Genomic DNA, 14352 nt, shown 5'->3' with positions numbered 1-14352 from the left:
TATATATATAACAATTTGGATAGCACCAAGTAAATTTTAATCTTTCACTGACTCATGAGCTGAGGAAAAGCATAGGAGGCAGAATATGGAACACACAGTGATTAAGAGTATACATTCTGAAATCTAATATATCTCAGTTATGGTCTGAATTCTGCCACTACAATTTGAGTGATCTTGAGCAAGTCACTTGAATTCTCCGAGCTTTTGTTTTCTCACTAGTAATGTGGGAATGGCAAGAGTCCCTGTCTTTCAGAGTTGACATGAGAATGAAATGCAAAAAAAATGCATGCAAAACATTTGGCACAACGCCTTGTTCTTCAGAAGCTAAGGATTCTGGTAGCCTCTGCTGCTGCTTATGGGAGCTTTAGGTGCTGAGTCATTCACCTGACCTATGTAGCCAGGTTCCTGGATTTGACTGAGATTTCAGCTGTGTTCTCAGTTTTGGGCTCCTTCTATCAAGCACAGTGGTGCATCCCCATAAGTGTATGGATATTCCTCCCCAACAACCCTTAGTTGGTCAATAACAAATCCTTCATTTTAGAGATTTGGCCAGGAAACCCTAAGTGCTTCACAAAACCTTGGGTAGCTCGCCCTCTAGTGGTAATTTAATGAATTGCCCCCAACAATTGCCCTACAGATTTAGAAAGGAGAGCTATTGGTAAAAATGAATGGGATAAAGTTCAAAACAACTCGCATTGTTTTAAAAATGAGTTTGTCAACCCAAAACGCCTATGAAACTAGGATGGGATACATCTCAGGAAAAGTACTTAAGTTGCAGCAAATATCAACCCAGTGTTTGTAGTTTGCATATTTTCTCATGAGCTAATTAGCTATTTTACCTAACATAGGGGATTTACAATTTGCAGCCAAAATCCAGAATTACTAATTCTGTGTACAACTATATATTCTATCCCCCAGCAAAATAATTGTAATGTAAATAGCCATTAGAGTCTAATTTTACTGCATTCAATATTCTTTTTTCTCCTAACATAGTATTATAATCATTGTTGATAATAACATCATCTCCTCTTAAAGTAACTTATAGACTTTTCACAGAGCTTTGTTTTTACAGCAGGTAGGTGTGGCAATATTTGCTCTTCTGGTTATAATGAGGAGATAACAGCATGCTTATCTGATATAAAGGGACTAAATGGGTTTGCTAGCTTGAGGGTATTTTGTAGGGGACTGTTCTAGTTTTCACTCAGAGAAATCTCCTTGTGGCAATATAAATTTCATGGATGTTACCATATACCTTTATATACTTTATATACTCCTTCTTTTGAATCTTTATGTCAAGCTCCCTAAGGACATACTTGTTTTGCAGACTGGAATGAAAATGATTAAAATAGAGACCTGGGTTTTTTTAAAATGACTTTCTTTGCTCCATTATAATTGTTTTAGAGAACATAGATATTGGAGCATTTTATGCCAATAAGACTAAACCAAGAGTAACAACTTTGTGAGCTTTATATAAATCTAAATCAAGGGAATGGAGAAGATAATCTAAAGAAACATAACTCGGGGCTGGGGTTGTAGCTCAGCGGTAGAGCACTTGCCTCCCACGTGCGAGACCCTGGGTTAGATCCTCAGCACTACATAAAAAAATAAATAAGTGAAATAAAGGTGTTGTGTCCAACTACAACTAAAAAAAATAAATATTTTTTAAAAAGAAAAAAAGAAACACAACTCTTCTTTTAAATACTTGAATTGTTATGCATAGATTAAAGAGTGAACAGATAATGAAAAATGTAGAAATAGAAGATTTTTTTTTCCAAGCACACCAGCACAATTTATTTTGAACCTGGGACTCTGGGTTGCACAGCAGAATCTCTGACAGACTTGAACAAAACAGTCTTAGAACTAAGACAAATATTTAGAGTTTTAAGAGCTCAGCGTACAAATTAGGAAGAATAGGGAACCTGAATGTCAGATGTGTAACTTTTGTTTGTGTGTGTGTGAATTTTATTTTTATTTTTTATCTGGTTGTATATAAAGTATATTCACACCAATTCATGTCTTCAGACATGTTCTTTGGATAGTAATGAATCATCACATTCCACCATCCTTGCTGCAGGTAGGTCCCTTCCCCTCCCACCCCTCTGCCCTATCTAGAATTTGTCTATTCCTCCTGTGCTCCCCCTCCCTATGAATCAGCCTCCTTATATCAGGGAAAACATTTGGCATTTGTTTTTGGGGATTAGCTAACTTCACTTAGCATTATCTAGGAGATATTATTTTTATATGGGTTAGTTAGACTTCAGTAGCCACAATGAAATTGTATGCAATTTTATTTGCAGTGCGTGTCACCAGCCCAGGACCTTGCATATGTTAGCCAAGTAAGTGCTCTACCACTGAGTTATACCCTCAGCCCTGGAGGTATTTTTTTTAATGGTAGAACAGGAATATTTGTAACTATACTGAGTGATTATTAAGCAGAGGGGAAGTATTCAAGCACTTGTATTTTCAATGTGTTTGTTCTGTAGGATGCTTCTACAGAATTTCACCATTTGTGTGTGTGTGGGGGGGGCAAAGCCTCAGACTTTCACCTTTTGTGTGGAAAACTCCCCTATCCTGTAGTGATTCTATTTACACATGTAGCAGATCAGTGAGAATCACTTATTAAATCACCTGGGGGAGAAGCAAATCTATCTGGAAAACACTTTTCTCAGGAGCCCTGTTGGGGGCCTGCTGCCACAGCTGCCACTGAAGCTGTGAACAGAATAGGGTTGAATGGCTCTGTTGGTTGGAGGCCGGTGCTGCTGAGGTCAAGCTCACCATTGGGCTTCTTCTGTGAACTGCTCAGTTCCATTATGTCACCGTCCTTGCCATAGCCTTCACCTTCGTAAGCAGTATCACAAATCTTTTCATTCAGCTATTTGCCACACAGACATGGAGAGTCCACAGGCAAAAGGCTCTGAAAGTGTGACAAGCTCCTCATTATCGAGAATACAAGTAACAATAAATGTTGATGAGGATGTGGGGAAAAAGATGTACTATACATTGCTGATGGGACTGCAAATTGGTGCAACCACTCTGGAAAGCAGTATGGATATCCCTAAAAAAACTAGGAATGAAACCACCACTTGACTCTATTATTCCACTCCTTGATTTATACCCAAATGACTTAAAATCAGCATACTACAGTGACGCAGACACATCAATGTTTATAGCACAATTATTCAATGTTTATAGCACAATTCTTCACAGTAGCTAAGCCATGGAGCCATCATAGGTGCCCTTCAACACATGAATGGGTAAAGAAAATGTGGTATATAACACAATGGAGTATTACTCAGCCATAAACAAGAATAACTTTATAACATTTTCCCGTAAACAGATGGATCTGGAAACTATCATGCTAAATGCAATATGCCAATACCAAAAAACCAAAGGCTGGATGTTTTCTCTGATATATGGAAGCTAACCCACAATAAGGGTGAGGGGAGAAGAATAGAAGTTCAGAGATTAGACAAAGGGGAATGAAGGGAAAGGTGAAGGATAGGAAAAGGAAAGACAATGGAAGGACAAAATTTTCATGTGTACATATATGACTATACCACAATGTATCTGACCTTACACATCCATAAGAAATTAATTTTTAAAAATATATGGGTAAATAGTAGAAATATCAGTAAAGGGAAGGAAGTTGGTGGTGGGGCAGAGGAGGGGAAGGAGAGATACTGAGGTATTATATTCCATGCTTTTTATAATTATGTCAAAATGGATTTTACTGTCATTAGAAATTAAACATAACCAATAAAAAAAGAAAGAAATGTGACATGGTTTTGTGACTTGTGATGGCACTTGGTAAATTCAGTTGTATGTGACCTTTTACCTCTTCTTTCCTTTTTTTTGTGACCCTCTGATCTCTTTCAGATCATCCTGGTTAAACCCAAATGTTCAAGCTCTTTATGCTGGCTTTTTACCTGACTTTTCAGGCCTCTCAACTCAGTTTATATTTCTTAGTTGCTTCAGTAGTCCCAAATCTGAAAATAAGTGTACTCTATCTTATTACATCCATTCTTGCTACTTAGTTAGATTGCTAAGAATAGCAATACAAAATAAATAGATCATATCACTTCTTTAGAATCTACTAGGGATCTAATATTCTTTAGCTAGAAAGTTAGCTCACAGAAATGGAATTCTACTAGTGGAAATTTAGTATGGCAAAATATTTGCTTATATATGGGCCTTCATAGATCCTTGATATCATATCCTTTAACTATTTAATGGGAAAAACCCTCTCAGTCTCTCTAAATACCTATGGCATAACCTTGTACTGTAAATACTAAGAAAGAAAAAATAATAAAGGGGATAACATTTAGAAGTCATGTTCCCCATTACTGGTTTGTGTTCTCCAAGTACACCCTCTCTGATACCTAAGACAAGGTAACAGAAGAAAAAAAGAAGGTATAAATCTATTAAATCAAATGCATGTTGCTTAGATGCTACTTAAAAGAAAATGAATTCTCAGTGTACTCTCAAGGTCTATATGAAAAAGCTAATTGTAAGAGCAGTTAAATGCTTCAAACTCTTGTTGAGCATAATTGTTGTAACTCAGTAGCAGAAGTTTTATATACCCTTTTGATTATTTTCAATACCAATAATGTCTCATCACTTATGGGCCAAACTGGTTTGTTAACATTGTAAAAGTGTAGATAGTTCAGATGTAACAGTTCAGAAGAAGGAATTAAAGGAATTTAGGGAGCAAATGAAAAAAAAATCAAGAAGATTTTTTTTCTATCAAATAAATAACTATAGAGGTATAAGCTATTTTTCCAAGTCTAATTTATTGATTCAAAAACAATTACTGTGCATCTTAGGGTTTATAGAGAATGAGAAATAGAACATGGCTCTCTTTTTTATTGTCTCCATGTTTTCTTTGTTTCCACTAATCAACTTTTAAAATCCATCTATGAAAAAGTTACATTTCCTAAAAAAATATTCCACCATTGTCCTCTGATTTATTTAAATGCATGTGAACAGTTTCATGATAATCCATAAGAAGGAATAAGACAAAATTCATTTCAAAATGATAAAATAAATATTAAAATTGCATCTAGAGATATGTTTTCAGTAATTTACTTTAACCCCCCAAAGTTTAATTAATTCAAATTTCCCTCTCTGTTCATGAGTGATAAGATTGACAAATCATAGGTAAACAAGCCAAAACCAAGGGGAGAATAAAAAGGACCCCAAGAGATAGCCAATTATCAGTATATATTTAGTCAAATCTATATCTTCTTGGCTTTAACAGTAAACAGTGGACATTAAAATCCATAGTGATGAATTTGGTACTTCTGAATACTCAAAGAAGTTTTATATACCCTTCAGTATAAGTTTAATATGAGTTTTTTGAATCTAGTATTTACTTCTAATGAATACTTCACATATTATATTAACAATTCCGGCAACTTATAATAAAAAGCACATTTGCAGCAGCGAAGAGAAAAATCAAGTCAGAAAAAAAGATCAGAAACTATGGAATTCAAAAAAATTCTTAGGCTATAGAAAAGTTCCTCAAAATGGTATACCTTTGCAAATAGACAATTATTTTGCCAACAACCTGAAGTCTATTCATGTATCTTTCTCCTGGAAGTTCTTAAACCCTGGTTCAATAATCCTTCACATACAGAAAGTGAAATCCTGAGGTATGATGGTTATTACACTTGGGCATTACATTTAGCTCTCAACTTCCTGTCAACTGAGGTGAAAAAGTGAAACACATTGGGTTACTAAGTTCTCAACATCTAAAAAGGGAAGCCGATCAGTTCACAAAATTATAAGCAAAACTTGTAATTTTAAAATGGCAGTGTTTATACATTTTATGAAATGATTAATTTATAAACAGTAATCAAGTAACATAAAAGGATGTAGCATAATTTGATGAAATTCTTCAAAAATAAGCAATCAGAGGGAGAATATCTATGCTAATTATATTGACTACCATATTAAATTAGCTGCAGTGTCTCATTTCTAGCCTTTCTGGTAAAGAGCAAATTTTCTATATATGACTTTCTTTAAAGGTAGATTTACCCACCTAATATTATTTGATTAAAGCTGGCATTAATCTAATATATTCCCATGAGCACACACCAGCTAAGCAGCAAGGGAAACCTAAGGGTATAAAGAGAAATTGACCTGTGGTTAAATATCTACTATTAATACTTCATACCATAGAAAAATGACATGCATTTGATAGCAAATAATCACTTTAGGTGCCCACTCCTTCTAACCCCAACATTACTATCTCAAAGTCAGCTAAATAACAAATTGGTTCTCATTACGGTTATAGGCATAGGCAGTATACACTAGTTAAGAATATAGTCCCTGCAATCAGAGACGGGTTTTCCACCATTTAGTAGCTGTGTGACCTTGGGTAAGGTCATTTAATTTATTTGAGTCTCAGTGTCCTCATCAGTAAAATAAGAATGCCACTGTTATCTCAGTCCTGTTCCTAGACTGTGCTGGAACCTCTTGGAAATATTTGCTTTGTGTGACTCTTGCGTAATAAATTATTTGAGTCACCTAAGAGCAATACATCACTGCTATTCTAGCAGCCCAATTTCACATGGCTCTGCAAAGGAAATACTCAATAGCTAGTAGGAGCAATTCAGTTGCCCAGACACTCTGCTGGAATTGGGATCTGGCTGGGAGATCTCAGAACAACCTTGTTTGTATGAGTGCTAGAACTCCTAGGAGGATCTTGATTACCAAGTTGAAGGTTGCTACAGTTGATTGGAAAAAAAAAAAAAAAACAACACCTAGAGGTACAGAGCTAGAGCAGGGTCCTATTTGATATAGTCTAAGAAAGATACTGGTCTATCTCATAGGGTCACTGAGAAGGTTTAATAAAGTAATCTATGTAAAGAACTTGACTCAGTACCTGGTTCATAGAAAGTTCTCAGTACATGATGGCAATGATGGTTGCTCTTATCATTATTACCAAACATGCACACTGAATCTCATGACTCATCTGGTTTTCATTTCAGTGGATGGCTGCATTGACTGGTCAGTGGATCTCAAGACATACATGGCTTTGGCAGGTGAACCAGTTCGAGTGAAATGTGCCCTTTTCTACAGTTACATTCGTACCAACTACAGCATGGCCCAAAGCACTGGGCTCAGGCTTATGTGGTACAAAAACAAAGGTGATTTGGAAGAGCCCATCATCTTTTCAGAGGTCAGGATGAGCAAAGAAGAAGATTCAATATGGTTTCACTCAGCTGAGGCACAAGACAGTGGATTTTACACTTGTGTTTTAAGGTAAGTATCATGTGAAAATATTACTCAATCATGTGGCTGATAGTCTTTTGATTAGGACTGGAGTATACGCAGATGTACCTCACAGTATATGGTGGATATGTTCTTAAAAGCTTACAGGATGGGGCTGGGGTTGTAGCTCAGTGGTAGAGTGCTCGCCTAGCATGTGTGAGATGCTGGGTTTGATCCTCAGTACCACATAAAAATAAATAAAATAAAGGTATTGTGTCCAACTAAAAAAAAATTTAAAAATAGCTTACAGGACATGGAGTACTTCAGTAAATTCAATTCTAATTACCTATTGAAAATATGCAGCAAATTTGTATCAAATTATCATAAAGTACTGTGTGTGCTTATTTAATATAGAAAATTGTGTGACTCTTTTCTTTTCCAACTCCACCCCTGCCCCAGGGTCTTATATGAGTAATTACTTTTCCATAGAGCCAATTGGCTCAATGATCTTGATAGCTGGCCATGAAAATGATGTTAAGTATTTTTAGGCCAAGGTCTCTCTTTCCTTGTTGATGGAAAATAACTCCAATGCTGCTAGGAGGCCTCTTAGCAAAAGAGCTACTGTTAATATCCTTTGTAGAATTTTCAATGTGAGTTTGTTTCTACTGTGTCTAAATATTCAGCACAGATCTCTGTAAACACACAGCCAACCTGAGTTTCTAGGTGCTATACTGGGAAGATTTCACAGACAAAATTCTTGCTTGCAAGAAGTTTACAGTGAAAAGCAATCTGTTTTATCTTTAGGGATTGTACAATATGTCTTCCCTTCCCCCTCTCTATCCCAGTACTAGAATCTAGGATCTAGCATCTCATATAGAGACTGGATTAGGTATTGAAGTAGATAGCTGAGATGACCTTTAAATCACCTTTCAATTTTGCCGTTTTGAGAGTCTCTGATCTTGCTCAACAGGGATCTGAACTCTACTATTTGATTTTAACTTTTGAAAATACAGACCCTATTTTTGTCTCCTGTGGACTTTGATGCCAAAGCTATGTCACTTCTTCATCAAAAACACTTGGAACTGCCTGGTGAGGTCTCATTGTTCTAAAGGGCAGGAGAACAAGGTGGTGTATAAAATTGAGAACCTTCTTGATGCCTTAAGAATCACTTTAATGTAGGGAGGGGAATGTTGGAAGAACAAATGGTAAGTTCAGTGTCTGTTTGAGGTAGAAAAAATCCCCAGGATTTTGGCAGAAGCATCAATTATTTTCATCACACCCTTAGTGTGCAGCTCTTGGCAAAATTGAGAAGTAGGTGTAATTCAGCTATAGTGACTGAAACTGTATTTTCTAGGGTGGTGTTACTCTTTTTCTAGGGTGTAACAACACCCTAGAAAATACAGTTTCAGTCACTATAGCTGAATTTCAGTCACACCCTCTATATCCTCCATCCTCTATATTTCAGTCACACCCTCTATATTTCAGTCACACCCTTTATATCCTCCATCCTCACTGCACAATCTGCCAATCAAAAAGATCCCTTTCTCTCCACCTACCTCTATTGCTTTTGTTTGTTGTTTTCACAAATTTAATGTTTATTTGCAAAGCATTAACTCAGTATGCACAGGTTTATAATGAGTCAATTAACTAATTATTGCTTACTTCCTCTGCCCTACTTATGTCCTCAGTCTAGATACCTCTCCTCTTTTTCCCTCCCACCTCTAAACCACTCTCCTACTCCTAGCAATGATAACAACTTAGTGTGAACATTACATGCATTTTCCTTACTTTTTAAAAAACTACACAAACATTTTACATGGAGATTCTCCTCATTGTTTTACAAAATAAAAGCAGGATTATATATTTCTCGGCATTTTATTTTCTTAGTAAAATAAACTTAGTAGTAATCTCTCCAAGTCATTTGAGAGCTCACTCACTCTTTTTTTTAGTGTATAATATTCTGTGTTGCTTAATATTTTATAATACCACAACTGAAATATTAATTTTCCTATTGAAGACTATACACTTTGTTTACAGATTTTTATGTGTATAAAAGTGCTATAACAAAAATTCCCTATTTATTTTTAAATGTACTTTTAAGCTTTAGAGTAATTTGATTTACAGAATTATTTCAATGAAAGTACAGTTTCTGTATATTCTTCACTCTTATTAATATCTCACATTGCCTATGATATATTTATTACAACTAATGAACCAATGAACAAATGTAATAGTGGTATACTGTTCAACAGTAAATACTTTCTTTGTATTTCCTGAGTCTTTCCTTAATATCCCTTTCTGTTTCAGGATCTCATCTGTAATACCTCATTCCATGTAGTTGTCATGTCTCCTTTAAGCTCTTTTTGTCTGTGGCAATTCATCAGACTTCCCTTGTTTTTGATAACCTTGAATGTTTGAGGTGTATCAGTCAGATGTGTTTTAGTTGAAATATGTCTGGTGTTTTCCTCATGGTTAGACTGGGATAATGTGTTTTGCAGAGGAAGTCTGTAAACGTAAAATACCATTCTCAACACATTGTATCAAGGGTGGAATGGATCAATATGACTTATTACTGTTGATGTTAACCTTGATCACCCGGCTTGAGATAGCATTTGCCTTTTTTCACTGTAAAGTTGCTGATTTTGCCTTTCTTTCCATACTGTAGTCTTTGGAAGAAAGTCATTATTCACAGTTTACAGTTGAGGGTGGGGAGTTGTGTTCTACCTCTTTCAGGGTGGAATATCTACAAGAATTATCTATAACTCTTTTGCATGGGCAGATTTGTCTTTTCTTCTGTATTTATTTATTTATTCAATCATTTAGTTTTATTAGTATGGACTCATGGATATTTATATAATGCATTGGATTATAATGCAATTCTATTTTATTTTCTTGCTCCAAATCTCTCAAATTTGCCCATTGGGAATTCTTTCATTGGCTTTTTTGTTCCTTTGTTATAACCCCATCAATTTGGGATTGTTTTGCTTACTTTTATTTTTTGTAGTACTTGTGAATGAACCCAGGGGTGCTGAATTACTGACCTATATTCCCAGCTCTTTTAATTTTTATTAGTTTTTAAAATTTTGAGAGAGGGTCTCACTAAGTTTCCCAGGCTTGTCTCAAACTTGTGATCCTCCTGCTTTAGCCTCTCAAGTAGCAGGGATAACAGGCGTGTGCCACTGCAACCAGCTATTTTGCTTTTTTTTTTTTGCAGCATTTTCTTACATTACCAAAAAGTGTTTCCAGCTTATTTTGTGTATTTCCTGCCTCAGGCTGAGAATTAGAGAATTATCCATTTTCCCAAGAGCCCTGCCTGATTCACTTTAATAGAGAATAGCACTAGAAATCAAGATTCAGGTGTTAGGTGTACTCATTTCTTCTAGGGTTTTGGTGCTTCTAAGTCCTATCAGCTGAAAATTTGTTTGCTTTTAAATGAAATATTGCACGATTTCATGCACAAGTTCACAGATGGTGATGGAATACTCTGAGAGTAATGAAACTTCCCAATATCCTGGAAGTGCTTTCCTATACATGGCCCTCTTTCAAGTACACATCAGATTCAAATTGTTTATATCTATTGTAGATCAAATCTGAGTTAGTGGTTCTCAATTCACATATAAGTCAGTAAAAGAGAAAGGGATGTCATTCTATTGAGCACAGGCTTTGATTCAAGTATAACTGGTACCTTCTTTTGTTTATGCAGAAGGCCTTAGGGAACAATTGGAACTGATTGTGTTGGGTGGAACTTTTGAATATTATCTATCATATGTATTTTTGTTAAAGAGAAGCAAAATTTGAAAACCACTGTTCTAAAAGAAGCAACCAAAACAACAAGAAAGATGACCTGAAAAGGGGATGATTTGGAATCAGGAAGGAGATCTGGGGCAAAGGGGTAGGAGATGGGAGGGTGGACATGATCAAAGCTCAATATAGCCATGTATGGAAATGCCACAGTTACAGTGAAACCTATTAATTTGTACAATTACTACAACTTAATAATTATAATTAAAAAGAATCTTACACATTTGACAGATTAAAGTCTTAAATTAATTGTAGTCAATTAATTATACTTAAAGAACTTGGAATTTGGGTAAATGATTTAAATATCATGCAGAAAGATAAGCTTGTGAATATAGAAAAATTAATCCAAAGAATGTATAAGAATAATCTAGTCTGTTAACACAATAAAAGAATGTACACAAATGTGCAATGTGTCAGGCTTAGTGTTACGCATCTGTAGTTCCAGATATTTGAGGGGCTGAGGCAGGAGGATCACTTGAGCCCAGGAGTTTGAGGCCAGTCTGAGCAATATAGTAAGACCCCATTTCCAAAACAAAAGTACAGTAGTGTTTTCCATCTATCAATCATCCAACATGAAATGATAATCAAGAATTTTAACAACTAGAACAGTAATGTTCAATAAAATAATAATGAAACACAAAGAAAATATAAAGGAAGCAACCATTCTTGTCAACTCAAAGACATAGAAATTTAATTTTAGTATACATAGATGAAGTAACTATCATTTTTTTTTCTGTGAATAGCAAACATTTCTGATCTAGTAGTAGCCACTGACTTCAAGTATGTGCCAAGTGATAAATTCCCTCCATATAGGTGATTTTATATAATTGTTGAGTGACATTTATAGTTGAAAAAGGTTCTTAAATTGACAGTGTGGATATTCACCTAAAATTCCTAATTTGATACTTCAATTTAACCACAAATGAGTTTTCTTAACCTTATTAGAAATTATTCTATTTATTTCATTGTGTTTGAAATACAGATATGAAATATTATTAATATTCTTCACCTATTTAAGTCATAGTAAGGTTACTGTTTATGATAGTTCAGTAACTAATTACTTTAAAATTTTTATTTAACCTGTCTCAAGAGCAATTATTTGAATTTATCATCATGCTAATAGATTAGGAATAAATGATTAGTGGAAGATAAAGTCATATTTTGAGATGCAGTGCCAATCCAAGAATTCCTATTTTCCTACCTCCATACCCAAATCTTTTCAATGAAGGCATATAATAGAATAATGATATACTAATCTTATCTGACAAAACCCACACAATCATTTTCTCAATAAGGGTGTCTAAACTGTGGATGAAGACAAATATAGTAATATTATAATCCTGAGTTAAATTCATGGATATTGAAAAAAAATAATAGAGAAACCTGCATATTTGAGGATAAATATGACCAAGTACAAAGAACTAGTTAGAGGTTCAAATTCTTTTTGAGCATTTATATCTACAAGGATGTAAACAAAACAAGAAATCTCTTTATTAAATGAGAACATAATTCAATTGTTTTTGTTCTTTAATAATCATTGAAATAAGCTAGTTTCCCCAAATCTGAAAGCTTCACAAACTTTTTCTAAAGAGTTCCTTACCATATTTATCCTGCCCAGAGTCATGACATTTGCTTTAATTATTCAAATATGAATTATCATGTCATTCTTAAATGATTATTCCTCCAGGAAACCATCACCAAGAAAGTTGAAGGGATAGGAATAGTTTAAACAATAAATGTAGTGTACTGCTAAGTTTTGAATCTGTATAATGGACAACTGAGGGTTCGTTATAAATTTTTTTCTTTTTTGTTAAATATTTTCTAGTTGTCAATGGGCCTTTATTTTATTAATTTATATGCAGTGCTGAGAATCAAACCCAGTGTCTCACACATGCTAGGCAAGTGCTCTACCACTGAGCACAACCCCAGCCCCTATATTGTCCTTTTAATTTTGGTATATTTTTGAAATATCCCATAATAAAAGAGAAGAAATAAATTAAAAGTGTTATTTTCCCTGATTTTTGCTCTTAAATCATCCTGATCTATAAATGCCTATATAACATATATCAGCAATTTTTATATTTCAGTCAAAAAAGATTCTGTTGAATTTATACTGCAGGATTCCCTTTATGCCATATTGTAGGGAAACTGATATCTTTTAAAAAGAAAAGCCATTATCCTAGTCTACCCCAAACACTAGGAAATAGTTCTTATCACTTTCTACCCTCCTGATCTTACTCTCCACAATGGATACCAAGAGATTTCAAAGGACATTAAACATTTCTTATAATTCAAATCCATCTTAACTATCGATCCTTGAAAAGTTAACTGTCAAGAAGTCAGTTGCCTGGGTAGCAATTTCCAGGAAAGCCGATAGTCTCTTGGAAAAAATGAAAGCCTGGATCTTATAGAATTAATTGACCCCAGAAAAGATCAACATTGTGTAGCAGGGTCTTAAGATAGTAACGAATGCCTTCTTTGGTCTATTTATAGGCTAAAATGAAATGCAATTCATTGTTTTTCTCTCTATTTTCTGTTATAAGCATAAGTCCCTGATTTCATTATTTTTGGTAGCAATTATGCATAAAAGAGCACAGATCTAAACTGACAAAATTGTTTTTCAATCTCCAAATTTTGATAAAAATTTATTTATAAAATTTGTTTATAAAATTATATGTAACAACATATCAAAGAAGTTGTGATTTTGCTTTCATTTCATTAACAGTGAATTTTGTATATATGTGTATGTATATATATATATATATATATATATATATATGTGTGTGTGTGTGTGTGTGTGTGTGTGTTTGTGTGCATATGTAGAGGGGGATATAACTATTCTGTTATATATTGCTAATACAATTTCAACTCTTTTCAATTTGTTTATCAGAAAGAAGTAGATGTTTATGGTTTAATCAATTAGTAGGATTAAAGAATTAATGGATTATATTTTATGACCATAAAATAAAAATTGATTACAAATAGTTATTGATGAACTAGCTAACACAGGTATTCTATACACTTTTTATTCCTTGATCATTATATAAAATACAGTGAATTTCAGAGTTATAGTTATTATTAATAGAATTAAGGTTGCAACCTATATGTGTTGCAAAGTCTATATCTTTTTAAGGGCCAAGAAGGTAGTGCAATGAATATGGCAGACCACTTGAAACAGTTTGCAGTGTTGGAGGTTATAGCTGTCCCATTCACAATCTCATTTCACACCTTTTATTCCCTTGCCACCACTGTCTACTTTTTCTAGCCCTTTCTTTCTAGATTCAATCTCTGATCATCTATTTATCCCAGCTAATTATCGAGCCTATATCTATAGGG

At 34.4% G+C, this 14352-nt stretch overlaps 1 protein-coding gene across 3 annotated transcripts in view; it reads left to right on the top strand.

The window, feature by feature from the left end:
- The window catches only part of LOC107152458 (X-linked interleukin-1 receptor accessory protein-like 2), a 635481-nt gene that overhangs the window by 574395 nt on the left and 46734 nt on the right, over window positions 1–14352 (top strand). For all 3 annotated transcript variants that reach the window (XM_048796877.1, XM_048796876.1, XM_048796878.1), the window contains one exon: window positions 6993–7266. In XM_048796877.1, coding sequence (XP_048652834.1) covers window positions 6993–7266 — 274 coding nt within the window. The remainder of the gene's footprint in view (window positions 1–6992; window positions 7267–14352) is intronic.

The sequence above is a fragment of the Marmota marmota genome, unplaced genomic scaffold, assembly GCF_001458135.2.
Source record: "Marmota marmota marmota unplaced genomic scaffold, marMar, whole genome shotgun sequence".
Taxonomy (NCBI): domain Eukaryota; kingdom Metazoa; phylum Chordata; class Mammalia; order Rodentia; family Sciuridae; genus Marmota; species Marmota marmota.
This window is presented reverse-complemented; position numbering and strand designations above follow the sequence as displayed.